Source organism: Ambystoma mexicanum, chromosome 6q (genome assembly GCF_040938575.1).
Source record: "Ambystoma mexicanum isolate Mex_15411 chromosome 6q, UKY_AmexF1_1, whole genome shotgun sequence".
Taxonomy (NCBI): domain Eukaryota; kingdom Metazoa; phylum Chordata; class Amphibia; order Caudata; family Ambystomatidae; genus Ambystoma; species Ambystoma mexicanum.
The window spans coordinates 99,233,334-99,258,365 of record NC_090937.1 but is presented as its reverse complement, the minus strand read 5'-3'; the positions used below and the strand labels follow the sequence as shown (position 1 = coordinate 99,258,365).

The following is a 25,032-nucleotide window of genomic DNA, read 5'->3' as shown; positions in this document are numbered from 1 at the left end:
TGCCATGTAGAAAAAAAGATTCTATCTGCAGTATTGTGCAGCAAAGAGGTGTTCATATCTGTGTTTAACACAGCTGGAAATCGCATAGGAGTAGATATTGGCATAGGAAGAATCTCAGAATCAAAAACCTACGACGATTTCATTGTCGGGAAAGTAATATCAGTCACAGGCAAATCCCAAGAACAGGGAGAAGGTAAGATGCTGTCTCGTAAAGAATCACGTGGCATGGCAAGGTAACGCTCCAAAATCACAGCGCACCTAGTGGCTTAAAGAACGGTCGCCATGTGTTAATCAGTCAGGAAGGAAGCTGGTGAGTAATGCCGAAACTCACGAGATGTGAACAACTATCGTAGCGTGCTCTAACAAAACTTACAAGGGCCCCACAAGAGAGATTGTCCCGCAAGCAAGTCGCACACCAGAAGCAAACCGGAAGAAGCTGGCTTCATCGTGCCGACGCGGCGGGGCCTGAACAGAGGTTAAATACTACAATGCTTCTGGGAAATGTAGTTCTGCATCAATATTTACAGGCCTATTTTCGATAGTCCTAATGGCATTAAAGCCAAAAAACCAAGCAAGCAGCTAGTGTAAGTAGATGTTTACTAATTTAGATTTAAGTGTGCAATTTAAATATGCAGTTTTCAGTCAGTTAGTACATTTCAGGAAAATAAACATTTCTTCCTCTAAACAGCAATATCAAAAGGCAAACAGTCTGCTCAGATATAATCAAAAGTATAATCAAAAGTGCAGACACAATTAAGGTCACCTAGGATACTCCATGCCTCGGTCATGATAATATTCCAGTATTGGAATACTCAGGTGATGTGGTCCTTAAGGCGGAACCCGTGCTACACTAAAAAATCTACCCAACACATATAATGAATCTATGGAGGAAGGAGGCTTGCTGGGAAACCATGGCAAGTTATGTGAAATGTGCATGGGGAAAGCTAAGTCTGAGTCTCAGTTATAAATAACAATTGGGAAAGTGTTTGTGATTTTGGTGAACAATTTTCAATATTTTGGAGCAATTATAAATAACACATATACCGTGACCCCACATATTGAATCTTACGCTCTAAATTAACAGGCTAATCACACAGCTCAACTAGAGAGCAAGAGTGGGTTCCAATAGACTCTCTAAGTCAGGCACATAGTGCCAAAATTGTTTCGATTGCCACCTTTCGTCGATGGGATAAGGGGACATTTTCTACGCTCCTCTTCTACCCATTAAGGAGAATACATTTCTCAAGCAGATTTTACACCTACGACAATCAGCATCTATAGATCTCCTGCATTTTGGAACTTGGGCTCAACTTTCTTGAGGACCAAATTAGATGAACTATTTTGCAGTGGGTGAGAATTTGGACAGACCCCCCACATGGCCATTTTCCAGGAAGGAGAATGACGATCTAGGAAGGACTGGTCTTTTCCATACAAGCACTTGGCCTCAGCATATTGATCAGGAATTAAATATTATTAGGTTGGGATGTTGGTTCTTTTTTCCTGAGTTGACATCCAACTCAGCATATACCTGACAAAAAAACACATTTGAACTAGATGCTCTTTTTAAGAGAAGACAAGATTTGGTAAAACCCTAAGTGAGAAGGTGAGAAGGTTTCTCACACTTAAATCAGCAGAAAGAAGGGAATGTTGTCTCACTAATCTGACATGGCCAAAGAAAGATTGTATGTATGTTGGGATGCAAGTGATGCGTCCAAGCAGAGCCAAACAATTCAGACTAAGGAAAATCTATTTGTGCAAAAGAAAGTGAACATGCGCGGCAGCAGGGGCACAGGGATGGCAGTTGAGAGTTGGCCAAATGATAAGTCAGCATATGACAATATGGAGTATGCAACAAATGTATCTTTAAAGTAGTTATAGAGGCTTAGGTAGGCCCAGGTATAGGGCAGGGTTGGTATTGTGTAGCGGTAGTTGAAATTCTAATCATAGCAGAAGTGACTAGGTGTGGCAATGATGGTGTGGACATGGGGCCGGAATGATGAAAATATTGAAGCATCGCCATGTTGGAAGTGAGGCCTAGCATTTTGTATTCCCTGTTGTGAGTGGAGTAGTGTGGCAGAATTAAGATCTCACATTATTTCCCTTTCTCAATCCCCAGTAGTGAAGCTGAGAACAGTGGCATTCATGCTGAATAGATAATGGGTTAATTGTATCCAGCTGCAGGCCCTTGGTGATGGCAGAGTGAGGATATGCTTGATGCCTTCCCGAAGGACAAGTCCATGGGAGTCAGGTCAGAGTTCTCGAGCTGCCAGCATGCGGGTCAAGATTTAGGACCCTAGCGCCCCCTGAGAAAATGGCTGTCTTATTTGAACTACCAGGCAGCGCGGGACTAGAGTACATACATTCATAAGAATTAAGCTGATAAATGTGGTCCTGGAGAAAGGAAGGATGTGTACCGCTGGTGGGCAACTGATAAGGGAGGGGCGAGCACAAGAAAATCCCATTACTTGTGATGCCAACAAATCTAGTTCAGTGATAGAAAGGCATTGCCGGGGCACCTGCATGTCTGGTATCAAGTGGCGCGTATTGTTATTTCAAAGGAGCAATTTGACCTCAGAGTTGTCCACTGAGCTCATGCTAATGACTATGTGCACACGATGTGACTCGGCTGATGGGGTGGGTAACATTCCAGGTAACTAACCAATCCAGTACCTGGGAACCGAGGTGACAGATTAGAGGGGATCATGTGTTAGAGGGTAGGCATAGATTAGGATGTGGCTAATTGGTCAAGGGTCTATAGGGGATTGGTAGTATGTACACAGGTGGTTGCCAATGAGGGTGGTGGGATAACATTGTATATTGTTCACTTCATGAGTGACATTCGTCATCCTTAAAAACCATGTACCAGCTGTGAACTAAAAGAGAGCTCTTTATCAGTTTGGTTCTAAAAGACCTGATACTTTTTTCCATTTTGTATACAAAATAAATCTTGTTTTCCTTACAGAGCGGTGCACCAAGCCCTTTTCTGTATTGGAGTGTTTTTATTGTCTGGTGGTCTGGAGGTCTTACCTTACATGTATCTCGGCTAAGACTATACACCTTACTGTTAACAAACAATATTGTGAAATGGGGGAAAGGGGATAAACAAACGTAATGTTGTAATGTGACAAAAGTAGATACGAGTTGCTTATGTATTTTAAGTTTCTTTGTCCGGTTAACGGAAACGCTACTTAATTCGACACTGATGCAACACAACCATTTCAACGTTTCCACCTGATCTTTTTCTTTTGTCATTTGCGAGGATTAGTCCAGCAAAATCTGGATTTGCACAGTATCTATGGTGCACTTTTAATCTAAGGAAATGGTTGTTGGATATCATTTAAGGGAGGAGTCTTGGCTATCAGGATTAGCAAATTTACTGATTGTATGTTTTATATTTTTTACTATTTATTTTATATTGTTCTGCTGTGCATATATTGTGTTTGAATTCTTTAATCTTTTAAGGAACTGCCCTTAATTACATTGAATTTACATGGTTATTCAATTATGGTGTTGGCTCCTTATATATTTTTTGATATTGATCATATATGTAGCACATGCATGCCACAGGCTGAATTGCTCTTAAACGTGTTCATTGCTAATGGCACTTTCACCAATGAGGCATGGTTCTTCCCTAACACAAAAGAGAAGTGATGCTATGTTAGTGGGATTTATAGCAGATTCTGCATCCATTGCATGATCTTTTGCCGCTGTGGGACATGTTCAGAAGGGGACTGGGTTTGGCCAGTGGGGATAGCGACAAATCGCAAGATTGCTTGGCTAGTGTGTTAGTGCACGAAGTTCTGAAAAAACAGCATTCTGCATGCACATCTGTTTCTAGGTTATTTGTATACAGGGCATGTGAGGGAAACTGCATCCAGTGGAGAACTTTGTGTGCCCACAGTGGGAGGGTGTATTGATTCAAATGATGTTGTATACGTTTGGGGGCCAGAGGGGGGGCGGGGGATGTGTATGTGTGTGTATGTGTGTGTGTTTGTGTGTGTGTATGTGTGTGTGAGAGAGAGAGAGAGAGAGAGAGAGAGAGAGAGAGAGAGAGAGAGAGAGAGAGAGCGAGAGAGAGAGAGAGAGAGAGTGAGGGAGAGAGAGAGAGATAGATAGATAATTTGGGAATGTTAGTGAGGGGAGTAGGTATTCTAGACTCAGATGGGTATTTGATGTATCTTAGCAGGCTGTTACCATATCGGCATCCTGGTGGTGGTGAACCTCAGAGCAGAGCCATTGTGGCGAGAATCCCCAAACACCCTGCAGTGAAGGAAATTGCCCCTGGCAGAGTACAGTGGGCACGACCTATGTGATGCAAAACAATGGTAGAAGACACCCAGGAACAAGAAAAGCTGGGAACCCAAAGAACAAATCGCAAGCCAGGGGGCTTACCAAAGGCATGACACTTGACTGGATAGGAAGCCAACCACTAGATTTTGTTTTGCTTTCAACATCTTGGCATAGGGACTTTGGCTACAGGGTATTCCCCTGCAATCCAGATTGAGTCGGGAGGTGGGGGCACAAGTGTTGGTCTTGGTGGACGCTTGCCGCCTGCCACACCGTTTTCTCCACTCACGTATACCATCCTGGACATGTGATAGCCACTTTATGGCTGAAGCCAGCTAGCAACTCTTTTTGCCACCTCCACACCCCAGACAAGAAGGTAACAGCCATCTCCATCTTACTAATGTTATCCATCACAGAAGAATGAAATGTGTTCTCGGCTCATCTACGATACACACCTGGGGCCTGCAACATGCACACATCCTGCGTGATAACCTACTAGAGGCCATGGGAAAGAAATAAGGGTCCGTTAGAAGAAAGGTGCCTGTGGAGAGTAGAGCAGATCAAATAAAAAAGAAAGTGGTGGATGGGTGGGCTTGTCTTAATCATTACTGCTACAATTGCTCTGCACAGCCTTCCATACCATCATTTCTGAGCATGTCTGCCCCATTTCAGAAGTCGCCCAGCAACATGCAAATGAGCCTTGGTCGTGCCACCAAAAAGTGCAGTTAAGCCCTAGTAGCTATACCACGTCCCCTGTGCACAGGAACACAAGGAACCCCAGCCATGTTCTGGGACCGTTGTCTAGCAGTTCAGGCCAGACTGCTGACATTGTTGGTGAGACCAAGATTTTTTTGCATGTGATGGAATCTAAGGCTGCCCAGAGCAATTCCACTGCCTATGCCTGAGTCAAGGCCTTCCTTCCGCCTATTTTTAGGTTTGGCTATTCGATGGTGGAGTACAGGTGGGAGATGATGGATGGGATTTAGGGAGGGACACACAGACGTTGTTTGGCGACTTACCCATCCATTGACCACCCATGGCCGTGTTTAAATCTATAGGAATTCCCAAACACTGCCTGCCCCGCGCTGCTCAATAGGCACCTCCCGGGATCTGTTTAATTTAGTTATATCACTAAGTAACATCAAATGTTGTGATGCGCAATGCCTGCCAGTGTAATTTCTAATCATTCTTCAGGGAGGAAATGGCTTAATTACCGCTGTGGCCCCAGGCGTGATAAAAATGTCTTAACCAAGTGTGCATTCAGCCACTTGATATAGTAGCAATATGTGATTCCTCACTTCTGTTCATTGCACTGAAGCCCTGTAGAAAAAACAAGCATTGGCAAAGCCAACCCTTGTGGGTTATGAGTAGGTATTGGGCATTTGCCAGGCACTGATATCATACTGGCAGGTGTTCGCACCATTCGTCTTCCTAAGGGACAGAGTACATGCACAGATCTAGGTGGCTTGCTAAACCTAGGGAATTGAGCAGTAAATCACTGATTAAGTCAAACACGGCTGTGCCTGAAAATGTCAAGGCTTGATTGGTGAGTATGCACCGTTTTCAACTCTTCCTGTTGCGCATATCTTCCTGAGGATTTCTGACCGATCTGGAGAGTATCTTTGTCTGAGTGGAAGCCTGCCCTGCCAGAAGGTTGTTTTGTTGAGGCTGGTAAGTACTGCCATATTATAACCTTCTTCTGTTTAGGTATCTGTCAACAGAGTCTGTATGCAAACAGACTCTGTCCGGTGTATGGTGGTACTTGTTTGGAATCCGAAATGATGTAACCGCTGGAGGTTGAGGCTAATCCCACATCCAATGGATATTGGGTGCCCCGGCTGCACTCTTTGGCTCACCCAGGATAAAACTCCTGGAGCTAGCCCAGCTCATCAACTCTAAGGATTGTGCCAGGGAGGACGGGCGTGACGGGGATCACATGCCAGCAGCCAGGCCAGCCAGCCGCACCATAGCTGGGTCAGTGGCAAATGGTGATGTATCTGGTGGTATAGCCACTTTCCCAGAAGGCATCTGAACAAACATTCCCTACCCTATGTGCCACAGAGGGCACGATTCTGAGGTGCATGCAAAAATAGGAAAGGGTTGTTCCCTGGAGGAGCAACACTTTTCTTAAAAGCCCCATATTCTGTTGGATTAAGAATGTAGCGGCCGGGCATCAAAGACTCAGCTTTTGCTCGCATTTGCCTGATAACAGGCCCTAGAGGCCATCAGGATTGCAGGACAGACACTGCAAATGCATTACCCTTTGCAGAACTCTTCTTTTGGATGTTGATATGATGTGATAGGTTATTTGTAACGTGCTTAATACCCAGAGGTTTCTAAGTGCGGGCTCGGGGATCGAACCCGTGTTGCTTTGTGTCGTCTTGATTCCAAGGCGAGCACGTTGCACCTGATCAACGCTCCACAGACATAAAGAAAAAAAAAGAAAAAAACATTTCTAAAGACAGTCTTTTTCCTGGATGGCAACACTTTTCTAATTTCCTGAAGGCCCAGCAAGACTTTAATAAATGAGAAAAGTGGCAGAATTTTCCGAAATACTCGTAATGACACCTGTGTAGACCTTGCTCCCACCACAAAAGATTTGATGGGCTTTTGAAGCTGGAAAGCACCACCGCTCCCCTCCAATCCTTCCACCCACCTCAGAATGGTGGTGCTGGAAACTGGAGAAGAGAATGATGGCGTTCCACTCAAGTTGTTGCCACGGCTCAAAATCAGGCCCAGAGCAACCTTATTTGTCAATAACATGCTTTGCGTTCAGTTCAAAAGCTCAACACCAACCTCGCTGAGTCAGAGAATTGAGCGGGCAAATGAGCTAGGGGCTCAAATTAACCATGACGCATTTGACTCCTTATATTCGGAGTACTTGCTTTGTGAAAAACGACATTATAAATAGTAAAAACCACGTCTACAACTAAAGAAAGCACCACACAAAGAGCAATTTATACCGAAACATAGCTCACTCCTTCCCGTTTTACTTCTTCCTCAGACTGGTATCAGTGTTTTAAACGGTTGTTATTGTTCCACGTGTAGAGGAGCTGAGTAATGCATCTCCTTTTGGAATAATATTTCACGGTAAAATGCAAACAAGGAACAGCATTTATCTTAGTAGCCGTTTATCTTTGTACAAAAAAACCTACAGCTTTGAACATTTGCAACATTCAAAGGACTCTACTGCCATCTACTGTATTTTGTGAGAACACCAAGCATTAAAATGAATTTGTTCTGGAACGTTGCAATCTTTTTCATCGCTATATATTGTTTTTGGTTCACTAGAGTAAGCATTTAGGAGTACATTTAGAACAAATTGCGCACCGGGTAAATGAATTATTCATTTGAGCTAACTCTCCAGTAAAACAAGCTTCCAATAAGCATTTGGGAGCAGACATGGATCACTGGGCCTCATTACGAGGTAGGCGCTCACAGAATGAAGGGGGCCGGTACGGGTCCGGGCCCTTTCATTCCGTCAGGGCCGATTACAAGTTTCCCATCGCGGGACCCGGATCGGACGCCTGGTAAAACCAGGCATCCTTTCCGGGTCCCGCGAGGGGAAGAAGGAGGTAACAACGGGACACTCATGATGTGCCCGTTGTTACCTCCATTCCCATTGAGCCTTATAGGGGCTGAAATGGGAATGGGGAATGGTTCTTGCAACGAGGACTTACCGGGTCCTCCTATGTCGGAATGACCCGCTAAGTCCCCCATTGCAGGAACCCGGAAAAGGAGCCAGGTTGGAGGCAGCCATGGAGCCAATAGCTCCTGGCTGCCTCCAAACTCGTAATGAGGCCCAGTGTCTTGTAGACAGTGGCAGCTCTAGAGATAATCATTATGAGGGGCAGGCAGGGCATGTACACCAGGGCCGGCACAAGGAATTTTGACACCCTCGGCAAACTGTCAGACTGGTGCCCCCCACTCCAGATCCTAACTGTTCTCAACCAACCGCCCTCATTTTGTTACCGATTGCCGCAAACCCATTACCTCCACCTAACACATTGCTTACATCTTCCGCTGTGGAGTTTTTAACAGAACTTCAGTGAAGGACAGCATAGTGCTTGTAAATCGAGGGGCTGCAGGCAGGACTGTTAAGACATTTTTATTATATCAGTAGCACATGTACAGCTCAAATTAGTGAATACCTCTCAGGAGACTGCTTTGAAAAAACATTGTCAGGCACTAAAAGTGCAACGTTGTATGTATGGTAAGGCTTTAGTAAAGCAAGCTCAAAGACATCCCAGGAGTGGATGCTATTTGGGCAGGAAGTGTTACTATATCAGCCCATTCAATGTATTGGAAAATGAGGCAGTTATAAAACCATGAATTATATCAAATAACTTGTAAACAATAAGAATATCAATAATCTTTACTTCAAAATATTAAATTCTGATTTGTAAGTGACAGTGGGTGACAGAGCCGCTGCAGCCCCAGCACTGACAGCAGCCGCAGGGTTCAGACTAGGCACCGGTCCGGAGCGCTCGCTCCTGGGAAGCGTGCAGCAGAGCCACACTGAGTACTTCAGGGGGCGTAGGCTCCATGCTGGCCGCTGCCCCCCACAATAGCCCTGCTCAGCCCCCAGCCCCTGCCATGGAGCCCCGGGGACGGGTGACATTGCTGAGCCTGCCGCTGGCCCTGGTCTCGCTGGTGGCGGCGCTGATCATCTATAACAGGCTTCTCCAACCTTTTTGAATGTGGGGCCGAAGCATTAACTTTTTGTCCCCGTGGGCCGGCGAGCCAAAAGTTAACACCCTCACCCAAAGCAGTATATTCAAAAACGATGTTGTGTGGACAAAATAGCATCACAGGCATAGCCATGCATTCCCACAGGTAGCTTTTGTTGTCAGGGGCAGTGATCAAAGGTTAGTTTCTTGTGATTTCTTCCAGTGTGTATGTGTTGATATTTCTCTGAAATAGTGGGGGCGACCGAGAGTAGCGAGGGAGCTATAACGATCTACGGAGGGTTTGGGGGGGGAGTCCCCCCCAAGATTTCTTTTCCAAATATGGGGCTGAAATTGTGCATTTTACAGCAGGAAAAGTGACCAAAAAGACAGAAGCTTACAATCAGTTCTAAAGGGGAACATGTACTTTCCATGTCACCAACAGCAGACAAGAACATTGTAGAACACAACACATTTTAATAATCAATGTGTCCAATGTGTAAAACAGCACTGTCACTGATGTAACACATTGGCATGCTGGTTGTGCCCAAAATATGCCTCTGTAGCAACATTTCTATGCTGGCTGTTCCCAATTTAGGCCAGCATTGTCCTCTACAAAGCATGATTGATGCTGCCTGAGCATGTGCAGTGTGCCCAATACATATGCCAGTTTATCTCTGTAATACACATTCATTACTTCTGTGGTAATTAAAGAAGCATAATCCAATTCCAGGGGGCACCTGAGGCAGTAAAAGTCCTCTGCCACGGCCCGGTTTATTGGTCAGACCCAACATTGCAGAAATAAATTAATCGTGTCCACGGACCGGACAAACATTGAACAAATAAATAAATCGGGCAGGGGAGCCGACGTATGAATTTCTCGGGGGGTGCCCAAATATAGGAAGTGACATCACCAGCAGTTATATGACTGCAGTTGCACGTAGTCGCCAACTTGGTGCGAGGGGGTCAGGGGTGCAGAACAGTGGAACTATTGGCTAGCATGTACTGTATATACTAAAGTCAAGTAAGAAGGAGGTTTAAGCCTTCCAGTTGCATTCCAGTAGGCCAATACTGCCCCTACTCCACCCCTCTATAATCATCCAGGTTGTAGTAGCCCTCAAAAGGCAGAGCAACACAAATAGGATGAGAGAAAGAAATTGCATCCCATCCTGTGAGTGTGTTCAACCTCACAGCAAAGACTGTGCGTGTGTCTGCTACCTTGGAGCACAATCTCACTAATTTGGTGCAATTCTCGCAAGTGGGTGCATGGGAATCCCATGCGTGTGTGTGGACTGCAGACCCGGATCACTTGCTCACTTCTTCAGTGTGAAACTCTGGCCAAGGCAGTACTGACCCCATGCTGAGAAGTATCGTATTTTCACATTAACTATGCTTAAGCACTTTGGGTTATTGAATAGTGCTGCTACATTCAGAGTAATTCCATCCCTTTTAAATATATAAGCTCTTGTATAACCACAGCAGTGTTGATTTATTCTGATGATGATGAAGATGATGTTAGACTTGCTCAATAGTTCTGGTTCTGTATCATTAAATGTATTTCAGATCTTCAGAGTCTCGGGAGGATAGCTCAGGGGCAACGTGCTCGCCTTGGAAGCAATACGACATGGAGCAACACAGGTTCGATCCCTCTCGGTATATAATTTGCCTTATAAATAACCAATACAAATAAATAAATCTGCTGAGAAGTGCTAGGGCCTTATCAATAAGAATGTAGCAGCTCCACTGAGAAGTGCTGATGTTGTCCCATCAAAAATATAGCAGCCCCACTAAGATGAACTAGCATTGCCTCAACATAAGCATAGCATTACAATTATAGAAGCCTGTTTAGCAAGCTAACTGAGGAGTACCAGCATTGCCCCATTTCAAATATGGCAGCTCTAGTAGAAAATAGATTACACAGCCCTGCTGAGAAGTGCTGTTACCGTCTCTTTAAAAATACAGAAGCCTGTTAGCTCTGCACCATTAGGCCCTGCAAGTACTGTCCCATTGAATGCTATTACACTGAACAAGGTCAACAGTATGGCAAGGTCCATACTGGGTTCTATGTGATAATTCTGCATTTTGAAGAACAAATACAAAAAGACCGATTTATTTTGCCCGATTTGTGTGGTCAAAAGGCTGAATTATCACATTCTGCTGCCCACCCACCCCGCTAAACACCCCAAGAAGGTGATCCTACCTCACCCCATACTACCACCCTCTCCCACGCTGTTACCTTGCTTAGAATTCAGGAGAGTTACCTCCCTCAACGCCTCCATTCCCCACCCATAGAATAGCGTTCACCCTCACCACGTACACAATCAGAAAAATGCAAACTGTCTCATTTTCCCTCTCCCTGCCACCTCCCCCCGCAGATACAAGCAAGAGGGGTACACCTATGTACAAATACAAACAACCCAAAAAGATTTTTACAAAATTGAGGGACAGACTTGCTTTGCATCTCTGCCTCCATTTCTAAAAATCGTTTTGGGTTGGGTGTACCTCTTCATCTGTGCACCCCTCTTACCAAGAGGGGTGCACAGATGTACAAATACATCCAACCCAAAAAGATGTTTAGAAATTGAGGGACAGACATGGGCCCTCATTACGACCCAGGCGGTAAGTTACCGCCTGGGTCGTACCCTTACCACCATGGCGTAAACTACGTTCACACCATGGTGGTTGGCGGATTTACTGCCCCATTCCAAGGTGCGTGGGGCGGTAAATCCCCATTTCCCATTTTACCCTTACCCATTCCCATTTTTACCCCATAGGGCATAATGGGAATGGGGAAAGGCGCTAATTACGCCACCGTAAATTACGGTGGCGTAATTAGCACCAAGGTCCCTTTGCGGCATGGGTTTTAATGCCTGCAAAAAGCAGGCGTTAAAATCACCATCCCGCAAAGGGACCTCGGAATCAGGCGTTAAGAGTCGACGCCGTTTATGGCGCCGTAAACCCCTTAACCCCTGGGTCCTAATGAGGGCCATGGTTTGCATCTGTGCCTCCATTTCTAAAAATCGTTTTGGGTTGGGTGTACCTCTACATCTGTGCACCCCTCTTGCCAAGAGGGCTGCACAGATGTACAAATACATCCAACCCAAAAACATTTTTAGAAATTGAGGGACAGACTTGCTTTGCATCTGTGCCTCCATTTCTAAAAATCGTTTTGGGTTGTGTGTACCTCTACATCTGTGCACCCCTCTTGCCAAGAGGGGTGCACAGATTTACAAATACATCCAACCCAAAAACATTTTTAGAAATTGAGGCACAGACTTGGTTTGCATCTGTGCCTCCATTTCTAAAAATCGTTTTGGGTTGGGTGTACCTCTACATCTGTGCACCCCTCTTGCCAAGAGGGGTGCACAGATGTACAAATACATCCAACCCAAAAACATTTTTAGAAATTGAGGGGCAGACTTGCTTTGCATCTGTGCCTCCATTTCTAAAAATCGCTTTGGGTTGGGTGTACCTCTACATCTGTGCACCCCTCTTGCCGTGCACACAGATGTAGAAGTACACCCAAACCAAACGATTTTTAGAAATTGATGGACAGATGCAAAACAAGAGCATCTTGCTTTGCATCCATCCCTCAATTTTTAAACATCGTTTTTTACCCGGCTTTTACCCAGGCCGCCAGAGAGAGACACGGTATGGATGGAACAAAGGGCCATCCATACTGGTCTCTTCTCTCCGCCCCTGGGGGAGGGGGCGAGCACCCGCGTACTCGGCGCCCCTGAAACCGGGCCGTGGCTTGTAACTGCCTCTGGTGCCAGAGGCACCAGAGGTAGTTGCAGGCCACGACCGGTTTATTTATTTATTTGTTCAATGTTTGTCGGGTTCGTGGGCCCGATTAATTTATTTATTTCTGAAATGTTGGTCGGACCCAACATTGCAGAAATAAATAAATTAATCGGGTCCACGGAACCGACAAACATTGAACAAATAAACAAATAAACCGGGCCGTAGCAGAGGCAGTAACAGTCCTCCGCCACGGCCCGGTTTATTTATTTGTTAAATGTTTGTCGGGTCCGTGGGCCCGATTAATTTATTTATCTATGCAATGTTGGTCAGACCCAACATTGCAGAAATAAATAAATTAATCTGGTCCACGCACCCGACAAACATTGAACAAATAAATAAATAAACCGGGCCGTAGCAGAGGCAGTAACAGTCCTCCGCCACGGCCAGGTTTATTTATTTGTTCAATGTTTGCCGGGTCCGTGGGCCCGATTAATTTATTTATTTGTGCAATGTTGGTCAGACCCAACATTGCAGAAATAAATAAATTAATCGGGTCCACGGACCGACAAACATAGGGCAAATAAATAAATAAACCGGGCAATGGCCTGTTACTGCCTCTGGTGCCACCTCTTAGGGGGCACCAGAGGCAGTAACAGTCCTCCGCCACAGCCCAGTTTATTTATTTAGTTGTTCAATGTTGTCTGTACAGCCTCGCGGGCCACATGAAATGGCTTGGAGGGCCGCATTGTGGCCCGCGGGCCGTATGTTGGACAACCTTGATCTATAATGATCTATAATGATCATCGACAATCCATTCTTGGAAGGCAACTACTTGTGTCTAAACGACCACAAGACTGAGATCCTACTGATAGGCTTCCCCTTAGTGCTAAATTAACTCAGCCTGAAATGTACACATCCTTCCTGATAGATGGAATTCAGATCCCCATCTCAGATGCAATAAAAACCCTAGGTGTTTACCTTGACAGCCCCTTATCCCTCAACAGACAAATCACTGCTATTGCCTCATCAGCAGCCTATACAGTAAAACTAATCAACACAGCAAGACAATTCCTCACCATAGATAGTTACATGACCATTGCCAGAGCAATCACAGGAGCGAGATTGGAATACTGCAACGTCCTATTTGAAGGCAAATCCAAAAGGAACTTAAATAAACTGCAAGTAATACAGAATAATGCCCTTAGAGCAGCACTGAACATCCCAAAAAAAGTTAAAGCCACCAGAAAAAGGGCTCAATGGGTCCTGATTAAAGAAAGGATTATCTTCAAGACTCACCCTATCACCCACAAATGTTTGAGTAAGACTACCCCCCAGTCCCTGTCCCGGAAAATTGAAAATCCAACAGACCAATACGGTCCCTCCATGCCCACAAGCTAGCCATACTAAGAGTGAAAAAAGCCCAAGGGGGGCATGGGGTAAGCTTCTCACTGGAACTACCTCCCAGCAGAACTAAGAGCAGAGAACTCATACTGGACCTTCTAAAAAAAACCTTGAACACCTGGCTCTTTGCATGCAGGATACTGCCCTGCATGCAATCTATGTCTTGAATTTCCTGAACTTCTTTTTCCTAATTGAATGTCTTTTCCCAATGGATTACTGATATACCCCCTGTTATGAATCAAGCTTGTGTATAAATGTAACCGGTCTGCAATGGCGCTCTGGTGCCTGAGGGTTTAGGTGCTCTACAAATGAAAAAATAAATAAATAAATTGATATAATGAATGCTAGTATTGAAACAGGCAACAGCATGAGGTGCCAATACATGCCAAAATCATGAAAACAGGAGTGTATATGTGGACAAGCCTTGTAATGGTACAAAGGTAAGAGTTATTACAATGCACATTCCCGAGCCATGGGCTGCAGCGCCACATAGCTCTTCAATGTCAGCATTTGTGTAAGGCAAGTAAGGCTTTTAACGTGGGAATTGCGCACTGGTACCGTTACTTACTTGGTCGGCAGTAGTCGGCATGACACCTCAGTCCAGGGGTCCTCACTGGCATGCGCTGCAGTCACCGCACTGCACTACAGCATCCATAGTCGACGATTGGAACGGTCGAGCAGGCACATGTTTTGCTTTGTGGCATGCTGCTAATACAGATTGCAGAGGTGCCAGCACTGTCACGCCCATGCCACTCGTGATCCTGACCCGACCCCAATTCCCTCCTATCCTTCAAAGCGCCTGCTGGTCTGGTGATGCTGCAGACAGTGTAACTAACAACAGGGCACGGGCAGGGTCGGTGCTACCACTAGGCATGCAGGCTGCGGCAGGAGGTGTTAACAATAACACAGCATTTTGCCGCTCTAACATTTCCAACATATAGGCAAGCGCCTAACCTTGCCTAGTGATAGCACCAGCCGTGATGTACACACAAGGGTTAACAGGTCGAACTATTTTATGTATTAAAATGGTGACATTATCCAAGTTCAAAGTAGTTTTAAGACAATAAAAGGTTTGCATTTAGTTAATTGGCACCCTAAAAAAGTAACATGTTCATTGGTTGCGAAAAGGCCCTAAAAACGTTTTTACTGTATGATTTTGTTTAATACATTTCAGCACCCTTTATTGCTGTAGCTTAAAATGAATGAGTGAAATACATAAAACGAACAGAATTAATAGTTTGGATTACCGTCCCTCTCTGCCCTCATCAGGTACCTTCACATTCCAACCGGCAGCCCCCTGAGTTGCACCTCGGTCACACTTAAAGGGTTCCCCTGCAATATCACATTTCTGTGGTCCTCCTTGAAGTGCTGACTCATTGATTTAAGCATTTTACCCATAACAATTTTCCATCTAACCCAGCATATGACCTCCAGAACCATATGCTGGGTCTTATGGACAAAGGGAAAATCGGGATCCTGATGTTACTGGATCTTAGTGCGGCATTCAATCTGGTAGATCACGAACTGCTGGTCAGAGCCCTGCGAGACAACGTGGGCTGTTCGGACTTGGCTTTAAAGTGGCTCGTAACCTTTCTTACCAACCGCCAAGCCAATGTTCACTGGGGTGATAACTTTTCAGATCCCACCCAAATTCTTTTTGGTGTGCCACAGGGTGCGAGTCTCTCTCCTATGCTTTTCAACCTGTACATGCGTGTACTGTGTGATTTATTGGCAGAATTTGGAGTCTTTTTCTCCGATTACGGAGATGACACGGAGCTTATAATAGAATTAGAGGGATCACCCCGGAAGACAGTGATAAGAATGGCCTAATATACAATAAAATTGATGAATGGATGCAATCCAATTGGATCTGCCTTAATGATTCAAAGACGGAACTGATGTTATTCGGCTCCAGCCGTCTACTGGACAAACTGGGCGGGGAATACAAAACATTTCAGATTAAGGAGGCCATTATAACAGTTTCCAGCCAAGTGAAGACACTGGGCATGATAATTAACTCCTCGGTTAGCTCAGAATCTCAGGCTAACTTCTTACGTAAGAACACAGCCTATTACCTGCGACTTATGAGGGCCATTAGACCTTTCCTAAGCGACAACAACATGGCTACCATTGCTAAGGCAGTAGTGCTATCTAGGCTATAATATGGCAATGCCCTTTTGATAGGGGGAAGTGCCAAAGATCTACACATGTGCCAAGTCATACAAAATGACGCTGTCAGGATTGTAAAACACCTGGCCAGAAGAGACCACGTTAATATAGCTAGAGAATCCCTCCACTGTCTCAAAGTTAAAGATAGGATCAAATTTAAATCTCTTACCTTGGTGCATAAATGCCTCTTCGGCAAAGCTCCATATTATCTGAAGAAAAATATTGTACTCTACACCAAAGAGACAGCTGCGCTCAGTAGGAAACAACCTACTAGTTGAACAGAAACACAGGCTCAAATCAGCTATGGGCAGATCATTCTTAGTGAAGGCGGCTCAGATGTGGAACGCCCACCCGGTGGCACTCAGAACCCAAGAAAACCACCTCCAATTTCGAAAACTACTGAAAACTCATCTTTTCAAGTAGTTTCCTTTGATATCCACATGGCCAGTGGATCAGGATGTCTAAGTAGATTTGTACGTGTATATGTGTCACAGCGCCCTGATGCCTGCGAGCTTTCGGCGCTATAGAAGCATACAAATAAAATAAATATGTGTTATTTCAGGTTTAACTATACTAATAATACTACGTTTTTATCTAGCACTTCATGGAAAATACCTCCCTTGTCTAAGAGCTATCTAGCATTGCCATTAATGGTCTTAATGGTAATGTGAGGTATTGTAAAGCAGTAAAGTATAGGGCAGCACTGCAATTTGTGGTGTAATTGTAATTGCAATAGTTTTTTATAATGCGCTTAATACCAAAAGGTTCCTAAGCGCGGACCCGGGGATCGAAATTGTGTTGTTCCGCGTCATCTTTCTTCCAAGACGAGCGCGTTGCCCATGAACTATCCTCCCAAGACAATATGGTGGCCTTGTGGCGTGTAGTTCTGCGAAAAAAGAGGGAGTGGTTATAAGCAAGGTGGGAGGTGTGAAACATGTGGTATTGATGACTGACGGCCAGAAGAAACAAGGGCCTGATTATAAATGTGGTGGTATCTCTGCGGTAAATCCGCTGAGCTACCACCAAACTCTATCACCATTACCGCCACTTGGTCCAGCGATATTACTGCTGGATTACAAGTGGCCGTATGTCCCCATTACTTGGAGTCCATAAGACTCCATGGGGGATTTTTGGTGGAATTACAGTGGCAGTAAGTTCGCTGTGGTAATTTTGCAGAAATTTGGTGGAAAGCTGGCATATTTACCTCCAGCTCACAGCTGGAGGTGAATCCTCCAACTTTCAAGCAAAGTTATAGCAGTACCGCCACTTTTTACCCACGCCAGCCAACTTGCAACGAGCACAGAGTCTGGAATGCTGGTATAGGTCTCAGTGTTTTTTGGTATATTTACTTGGGTATGTGTCCAGAGGGAAACATGCAAAATCAGAGGACAGTGCTGGGAGAGCCCATGGTAGGGCACAGTATCTGATAGAGCCAAAGATGTAGCTGCCCGTGAGATGAGCTCTGAGCTCTCTGCTTGCCCACATTGCCTGTGCTTGAGGTGGTCTTAGCAGGCATGGGTTATTTGTTCCATGTGAGTAGTTTAAGGGTGCTAGCAGAGTGAAAGGTGAGTCAATCAATTGGTGTAAGGAGGAAGTGCTTTGGGGAGTAAGGAGGAAGTGCTTTGGGGAGTTCTCTTAATGGAATTTTAGGGCTAGACTAAGGGCCCGATCAGTGCCTTAAGTGGCACTACAAATCAAGCCGGGGCTCATCGAGGGGGCGTGGCCTAACAACAGGGGTCTTCATAGCCCGTTAGGCCTCGCCCCCTTGATGAGCCCTGGCTCAATGGGCTACTGGCACCCCTGCCAGGCAGCCTTTTGTAGAGATTAGCACTCTCTCCCCAATGGGGGAGAGGGTGCTGATCTCTGCATTTATTTTGTATAGGCTTGCCTGGCAGGGGACAGCGCCTCGCCTATTCAGCCTTAATGGTGATGCTGCCCCTCGCCAGCTGGGGAGGGGCAGCGTCACCATTATGGCTGAAAGGGTGAGGCCACTGGAAGCAGAGGCCTTTTTCCTAAAGACTAAAACTCCCGCGAATCCGCGGGAACTTCAGAATTTAGAAAGCAAGGCCTCTGCTTCCAGCGGCCTCACGTTTTCTCCATAATGGTGGCGCCAGCCCACGTGCATCACTTGATTAAAGGGATGCCTCGCAGGTGCCGCGACACCATTATGGCTAAAAAGCATTTTTTTCTGAAGCCTGAAGCTATCGCTCACGAGCGAGAGCTTCAGGCTGTAGAAAAAAATCCCTTTTCGTGTAGTGGCTGGGGCTGCCAGGGGAGATTAGTGGGCCCCGGCAGGGCCCCGCCTCAAAACGAAATTTCAGAGCCTGCCGGGGCCCAGCCCCGGCAGGCCCCGGCCCACTTAAAGCCCTGGGCCCGATTCATGGAATATTTGCCTGGTTCAAAGTGACTTTGCACTGATGAAAAGTGACTTTGCACTGCCGATACAAACCCAGATTCAAAGTCATTTTTTACTGCAAAAATGACTATGCGCTGTGTTTTCCCAGACTTTGCACTGCAAAAATACACTTTGCATGGTTCCATGATTCAGGGTTTGTGTCAGCAGTGCAAAGTCACTTTTCAGCAGTGCAAATTCACTTTGAACCGGGCAAATATTCCATGAATCGGGCCCTACAGCGATAGCGTTCAAGTCCTGTTGTTATCTCTCCAGATATGCAAACGACCGAGAGGTTGAGATGAGCAGGGAACCGAACGAAACAGAGCGAGAGATGGAGTTACCAGGTGAACTGAGGGGCCTGGAGGAGAGAAGATAATAGTTGAGGTGTTGGAAACGCTGATATAGAAAGCAAAGAGAGGAAGCCTCAGGGAGAGCTGCAGGTGAGATACAGCAACAGAGGCGATGGCGGCACAGAGCTTGCTGTGCAATGCAGGGTGGAATAGACCTAAGAGTGAACAGGCAGATGTGGAGGCAAGGGGCAAACTGGGAGGGTTAGACCTGGGAGAAGGTGTTTCCCCAACCCGTGAAATAATATCAGATTTGATTGATCCCCAATATTTACCTACAATCGTTAATGCCGCTAAATCATAGAAAAGAGAAGATGTTCTGACTCGTTCATTGGAGTGACTTGCTGATAGCTTTGGGAACAATCATAGTTTGTTCGTTTCTTTGACTCCTGGGTTAGTGTTTCTCCACTGCTGGGGTTGTGCATGCACGGCAGCACTACCCCTTCACCACCGAAATAAAAGTACAAGCTGCTTGCTGAAAGGAAGGCTCCTGATGGGAGTCGTCCATTCTCTTTTTGCCATGGGGGCCTGTGATAGGCTGGGGCATGCTCCATTGCAGTCTTTTGGATCCACGAGGTTTCAGTGTATCCAGGATTCAGCCTGCCAGGATGGGTGCGTAGCGTAGGGTCATAGGACAAGAGGTGGTGTTTTGTGTGACTTTAATCTGCCAGTGTTGGTGCTGCCCGATATGTTGCACAGTTCCTGTTCAGGCCTTGCAGTGTCATTAAGCTGTTCACTTCAGGGATTAAAAAGGCCACCTTTTATCAGACAGTCCTTCGCCTGTTTCCACGTCCATCTATAATTTCGCTGTCCTGCTTTGGCATAATGCAGGATTTTGACCTGGCAGGTGAGCTATACATTTATACCTGGAAACACCCCGTTTTGTTGTATTTGCAAATACTAAAAAATACGTCTTTGTGATAATACCCTACGGAAACCGATGTGGTAGAAGTGAAGAGTTTAAGAATAACTACGTTGAAAGTCATGTAAACAGCAAAAATAAGAAAACATTAAATGGGGAAAGTGAAAATTACATTTTTATTTTGTTTTTACTAAATAAAGAACATTCTGCCCAAATAGATATTTATTTTAAAACTGTGTGTTTGATTTCTTATCACGTGTGTAGTACAGGGGAAATTACTCATACCCTCCCACCTCAACCCATCACCCCTTCATTTGCAGTTAGCTATTGCCAGCTCTGGATCTATCATTTCAAAATGAAGGAACCCCCCCCCCCCCCCCGGGGGTGGACTAGGAACCAAAAGTGGCCTTGGAAATCATTTTCAATCTGGCCCAATGTTACTCATTTGCACCAAACCCAACCCTATTCCTATGGGAACATTTGGAAATGCAACACAAAAAAGGCCCAGAGTGCCGAGGCCTACCGGGAAATCTCCAGAGCTCCCCATAGGCCAGTCCAGCCCAACCCCACATAGCGCCAGGCACTCTTACACTCCTCTTTGCTGTTCCTGGACTACTGTACACTTCCCCTGGATCGAAATGTTTTCTTTGTGGTTTGATCCATTTCAGGATTTTATTTTTTAAAGTCATGTTATTTGTGCTTTTTTTGGTTTTCTGCTTAGTTCTTTTCGGGAAACGTTGTGTCTAGCTCTACATTTTCAGCATTCTTAGTTTTTTCAGAGTTATTTTTACGGTTTGCTAAACATCTCTGTATGTGCTTGAGTGAGATCAATGCTACATTTTGCATAATGACTTACAAACACTGGTTGATAGAAGGCTGGGCCCAGCGATTTGTCCCTAGCGGGCGGAAGCTGCTGAACAAGGGAGCCGTCTGCCTTCTCTTCATAGCCGTAGGCCTGTGCTGTGGTCGGTATGGAGGGCGCCTCTGGCTTCCTCTGGTACTGGACTTGGCTGACGCTTCTCTGCAAAAAAAAAATGGGCACCAGTTTTACTCAGTTGCAGTCGACAGAAGCATGAGTGTAACTTTAGGAGTGGCCACGGGTGTTTGTCCTCCCCAGCCTTTGTTGCACACCATTTTGTCCCACTCATTTGGAAGGGGTCCCTTTAATTTAGAAGTCATGACCCCCTCCGGCTCCCCAACATTTTCAGCAAACGTACTCCACTGGACAGAAGGCATCTACATGCATTGTGAATCCAAAGCGTTAATTGGATATACATTACATTGACATGCATGACATATGACATCACTGTCAGCATTAATGGTCACATTAGTAATCACATGAGAAATTATTCTAGAAGGGTGGTGGTGCAGGGGTGGGGCTAGCAGGACCAAATATGTCTAATGGGTGCAAGCACGGACTATCCCAACTTCCAGGGTGCTGCGTAGGCGCTCAGAGGTACAAGGCGGAGGAATGTGGACTGTACGGTCGCACACTCCAGTCAATGCTACACAATGTGAATGTGTTCATTTTTCACTGATCAGAGACTACCAGCGTACTGCAATGACCGTGGGCCTCATCATGAGTTGGGCGGTAGCCCTTAAATGCATCGGTAAAGCTATTAGCGCCACATATAAGGGTCTGCCCAAACATGGGTCTGGTGTGTTTACCCCCAGCTAGAAGCTGGGGGTAAACGCGCTGGAAAAATTGCCATATCCGGGTGCAATTAGCACCGCGCTAATTGCGCTGAAAATTCCCTATTGGGTCCGATGGACCCAATGTGGAAAGGGGAATTACAGTTACTGCCCAATCCTTGTATTGTATTGTTTATTCATTAATAAAGCGCACCGACCCCATAGCCATTTGGGCGCAAACAAGTTTAAAGCAGTACATCATTTGCAAGTTATATAATGGGTAGGTAAAGTAATAAGTAGGTAAACTGCATCCCTAGTTGGTGGTAACGCTATTAGCGCGGGTGGTAACCCGACGGTAACACTGCCGGGATACCGCCCAACTTGTGATGAGGCTCCGTGTGTTGAATATGAAAAGCATAGCACTAGGATTGTGGTGCCCCTGCTATGCTTGCATTGCACGCTGGGAAGAAAATAAGGTTGCGTGACTCCATTTCAGCCACACGCCTATGCAGTCTGTTTCCTGTGTATTCAGATACACTTCTGTACAAACTGGTAGTGGATACTGGTATTGTCAGGCATTTCAGCTATGCAAGTGGCACTTGACCACCAAATGAGCCTGTTTTGCAGAGATGACTTCCTCAAGCCTGTCTCCACGTGTACAGTGGAAAGAGAGTGAGGACAAGCAATTAGACATTGCCAGGAGGTGCTGAATCACAGCAGCAAGCTCTGGTAGTGTCTGACTACTGGCTGTATCATTTGTGTCAGCCAGGAGCAGTAGAAATGCCGACTTGACCCATGGTGGGGATAATGCTTGCTGCCCAAGCTATTAGCGCCATGGTTGCCGCCGGTATTTTACCGTGTCCCCCTTGGTGGATGGCGGAATTACCGGCCTACACCAAGGTGAGCGGGGCCGGTTATTCCCCATTCACCAAGGCACTTCCCCATTCCCATTTTTGCCCCCATAGGGCTCAATGGGAATGGGGAAGGAGGTAATAACGGTACCGCAAATTGCGGTACCGTAATTAGCACCAAGGTCCTTTTGCGGGCCCGTTCCTTAACGGCTGGTAAAACCAGCCGTTGAGGTCGGGTCCGGCAAAGGGACCTCGTAGTAAGGCGATAAGGGTTTACCAGTACCGGTGCCCTTACTGGTACCGGTAAACCCTTACCGCATACCATGTAATGAGGCCCTGTGTCTTGTGTTGCTCTCTACATCCTCTGGAGGGCCCTATAAAGATGCATCCACATGGCACCATGTCATGGAACAGGGGAAGCAGAGCCCCAGTGTCTTATGTGGGGTTCGATGCTGCTTGTTCCACTGGCAGCTAATGCCTGTGCAGGAGTGGGCTGACGATACATCATTTGCCCTACAAGGCTAGCCCGCTACACCATAGCACTTCCTATGTGCCATCTGGGTAGTGGTCTGGTGGTGACATCAAAAGAGATATAATTTATTTTCTATTTGTGCATTATCCATACGATAGAAGTCTCATAGACCCACAGTTGCAAGATTTAATGTGTAGGAATTTGCGCCATATATGGTCCAGAAACCTGGATACATTATGCATGACTTTTCATTTCAAAGGTGTCATCCCTGCAAGATTCTATGCCATGTATTACCCTTTTTCTAAATAAAAGCAACCTGCTCTGTTAATTGGATAACATTTTAAAAATGCAGAGAATAAGCCGTGCAATAAAGTTTACCACTGTGAAGCACAGTTGAAAATTATTTTCTTTATTATAAACCAACTGCCATTGAACTGCCACTGCCACTGAGCTGCCATTCAAGACTGGTGTGCCGCCAATGATCCTTGTCTGAATGCCTTCAAGACAGACATCCTCACCCGCACACCTTCACCATCCTTTCCCATCTCTCTCTGGCTGGCCTCTCTTGGCCCTCCTCCTACGCCCACCTACGAGGCTAAGAACCTCGGGGTCATATTTGACTCCACACTTTCCTTCTCCGCCCACATCTCTGAGGTCTCTAAAAAGTCAAACTTCCTACTCACCTCCTCAGAGGTATTCTGCCTTTCCTCTCCCCAAGAAGCTCATTGTCCCCCAAGCTCTGGTTCTCTCTATTTTGGATTATTGTAACAGCCTCTCTCTAAATCTACCTGCCTCTACTCTTCGCCCTCTGCAACTAATCCAGAACAGGACTGCAAGACTTGTCCTTGGCCTCAAGCCCTGGGATCGTATCTCTCCAGCTCTGAAATCTCTCCATTGGCTCCCAGTGGATGCAAGGAGTAAATGTAAAACCCTCTGCATTGTCCACAAGGCTTTCTTGGGCCTTGGTCCAAAATACCTTCAGCTATCCCTCCGAAATACCTCCCTTCTCAAACTCTTAGCTCCTCTACCTCTAACTCCCTCAGGGTCAGTCGTTTTTCAAAGAAACGAGCTGGGGGTAGATCTCTGTCTACGGCTGGGGCCTCCCTCTGCAACAGCCTCCCTGTCACTCTAAAACTTGAGGAGAACCATCTCCGGTTCCGGAAGCACCTCAAGACCTTCCTCTTTGCTTCTGCTTCCCCTCTCCCCTGCTGATCTGCTCTCTCTTGGCACTGTGCAGCTTGCCACCCTCTGTCCCCTGGGCTGACACACCTGCTCACCCTGCCAGCCTCCTGGCCACCCCTTGCACTGGGGACAGTATCTGTACCCATAGAGTCCACCAAACTCCCCCACATTTCCTTCTTTTTTATGCACTTATCAGACGTACCCCGTTCTACTGATGAAAACACAGCACTTGCCCACTACCACTGTTTATTGCCTCCATTATCTATTTATTTATATTTATTATTATTTATCTGTTCTCCTCTGCTCTGCACTTTCCACTCTCGCCCGTCCATGCACTTTTCCCCTTTCCCATGCGCTTGCGCGTTCTCAATGTCACTGGGCCTAGTAAGATCGTTGTTGTGTTCTCCCCTGTTGCCCTCCCTTGCCATATTGTGCTCTGAAACACTTGTGTATGAGCTTGGTACAAATAAAATATCATATCATATCATATCAAGCAAGTTTTAAAGGATTTGATTGTGGTTTGTAACATCACATCTAGCAAGCTCTTTGGTGTAAGGTCAGCTTAGATTGTATACAATGTGACTTGTCAAGAACACCTGAGAAAGACAGGTCCTCCTTGTTGGTGATGGTAGCAGAAGGTGGAGTAGAGGTGGTAGTCAGAGTAGAAGCAGTGGCACTACTACTAGTGATAGTAGTAGTAGAAGCAGTAGTAGCAGAAGTGGTAGGTGAAGTAGTAGTAGTGATAGTTGTATTAGCACTACTATTAGTAGTAGTTCTATTCATGGGAGTATTAGTAGTAACAGAAGTAATAACAGTAGTGATAGTAGCAGAAGCAGTAGTAGCTGTAGTGGTAGGAGAAGTAGTAGTAGTGATAGTAGTATTAGTAGTACTATTAGTAGTAGTTCTATTCATGGCAGTATTGGTATTCACAGAAGTAGTAACAGTAGTGTCAGTAGCAATAGTAGTACTGCCAGTAGTATTAGTACATTAGTTTGGCTAGAGGTTTAAAGAAAATCATAGAAA

General features: G+C 45.7%; 1 protein-coding gene across 1 annotated transcript in view; it reads right to left on the bottom strand.

Annotated features, from left to right (window-relative positions):
* Positions 1-25,032, bottom strand: part of STPG2 (sperm tail PG-rich repeat containing 2) — a 2,646,564-nt gene that overhangs the window by 2,373,996 nt on the left and 247,536 nt on the right. Inside the window, exon 4 of the mRNA XM_069630546.1 lies at positions 20,729-20,893. Within this exon, the coding sequence (XP_069486647.1) occupies positions 20,729-20,893 (165 nt within the window). The remainder of the gene's footprint in view (positions 1-20,728; positions 20,894-25,032) is intronic.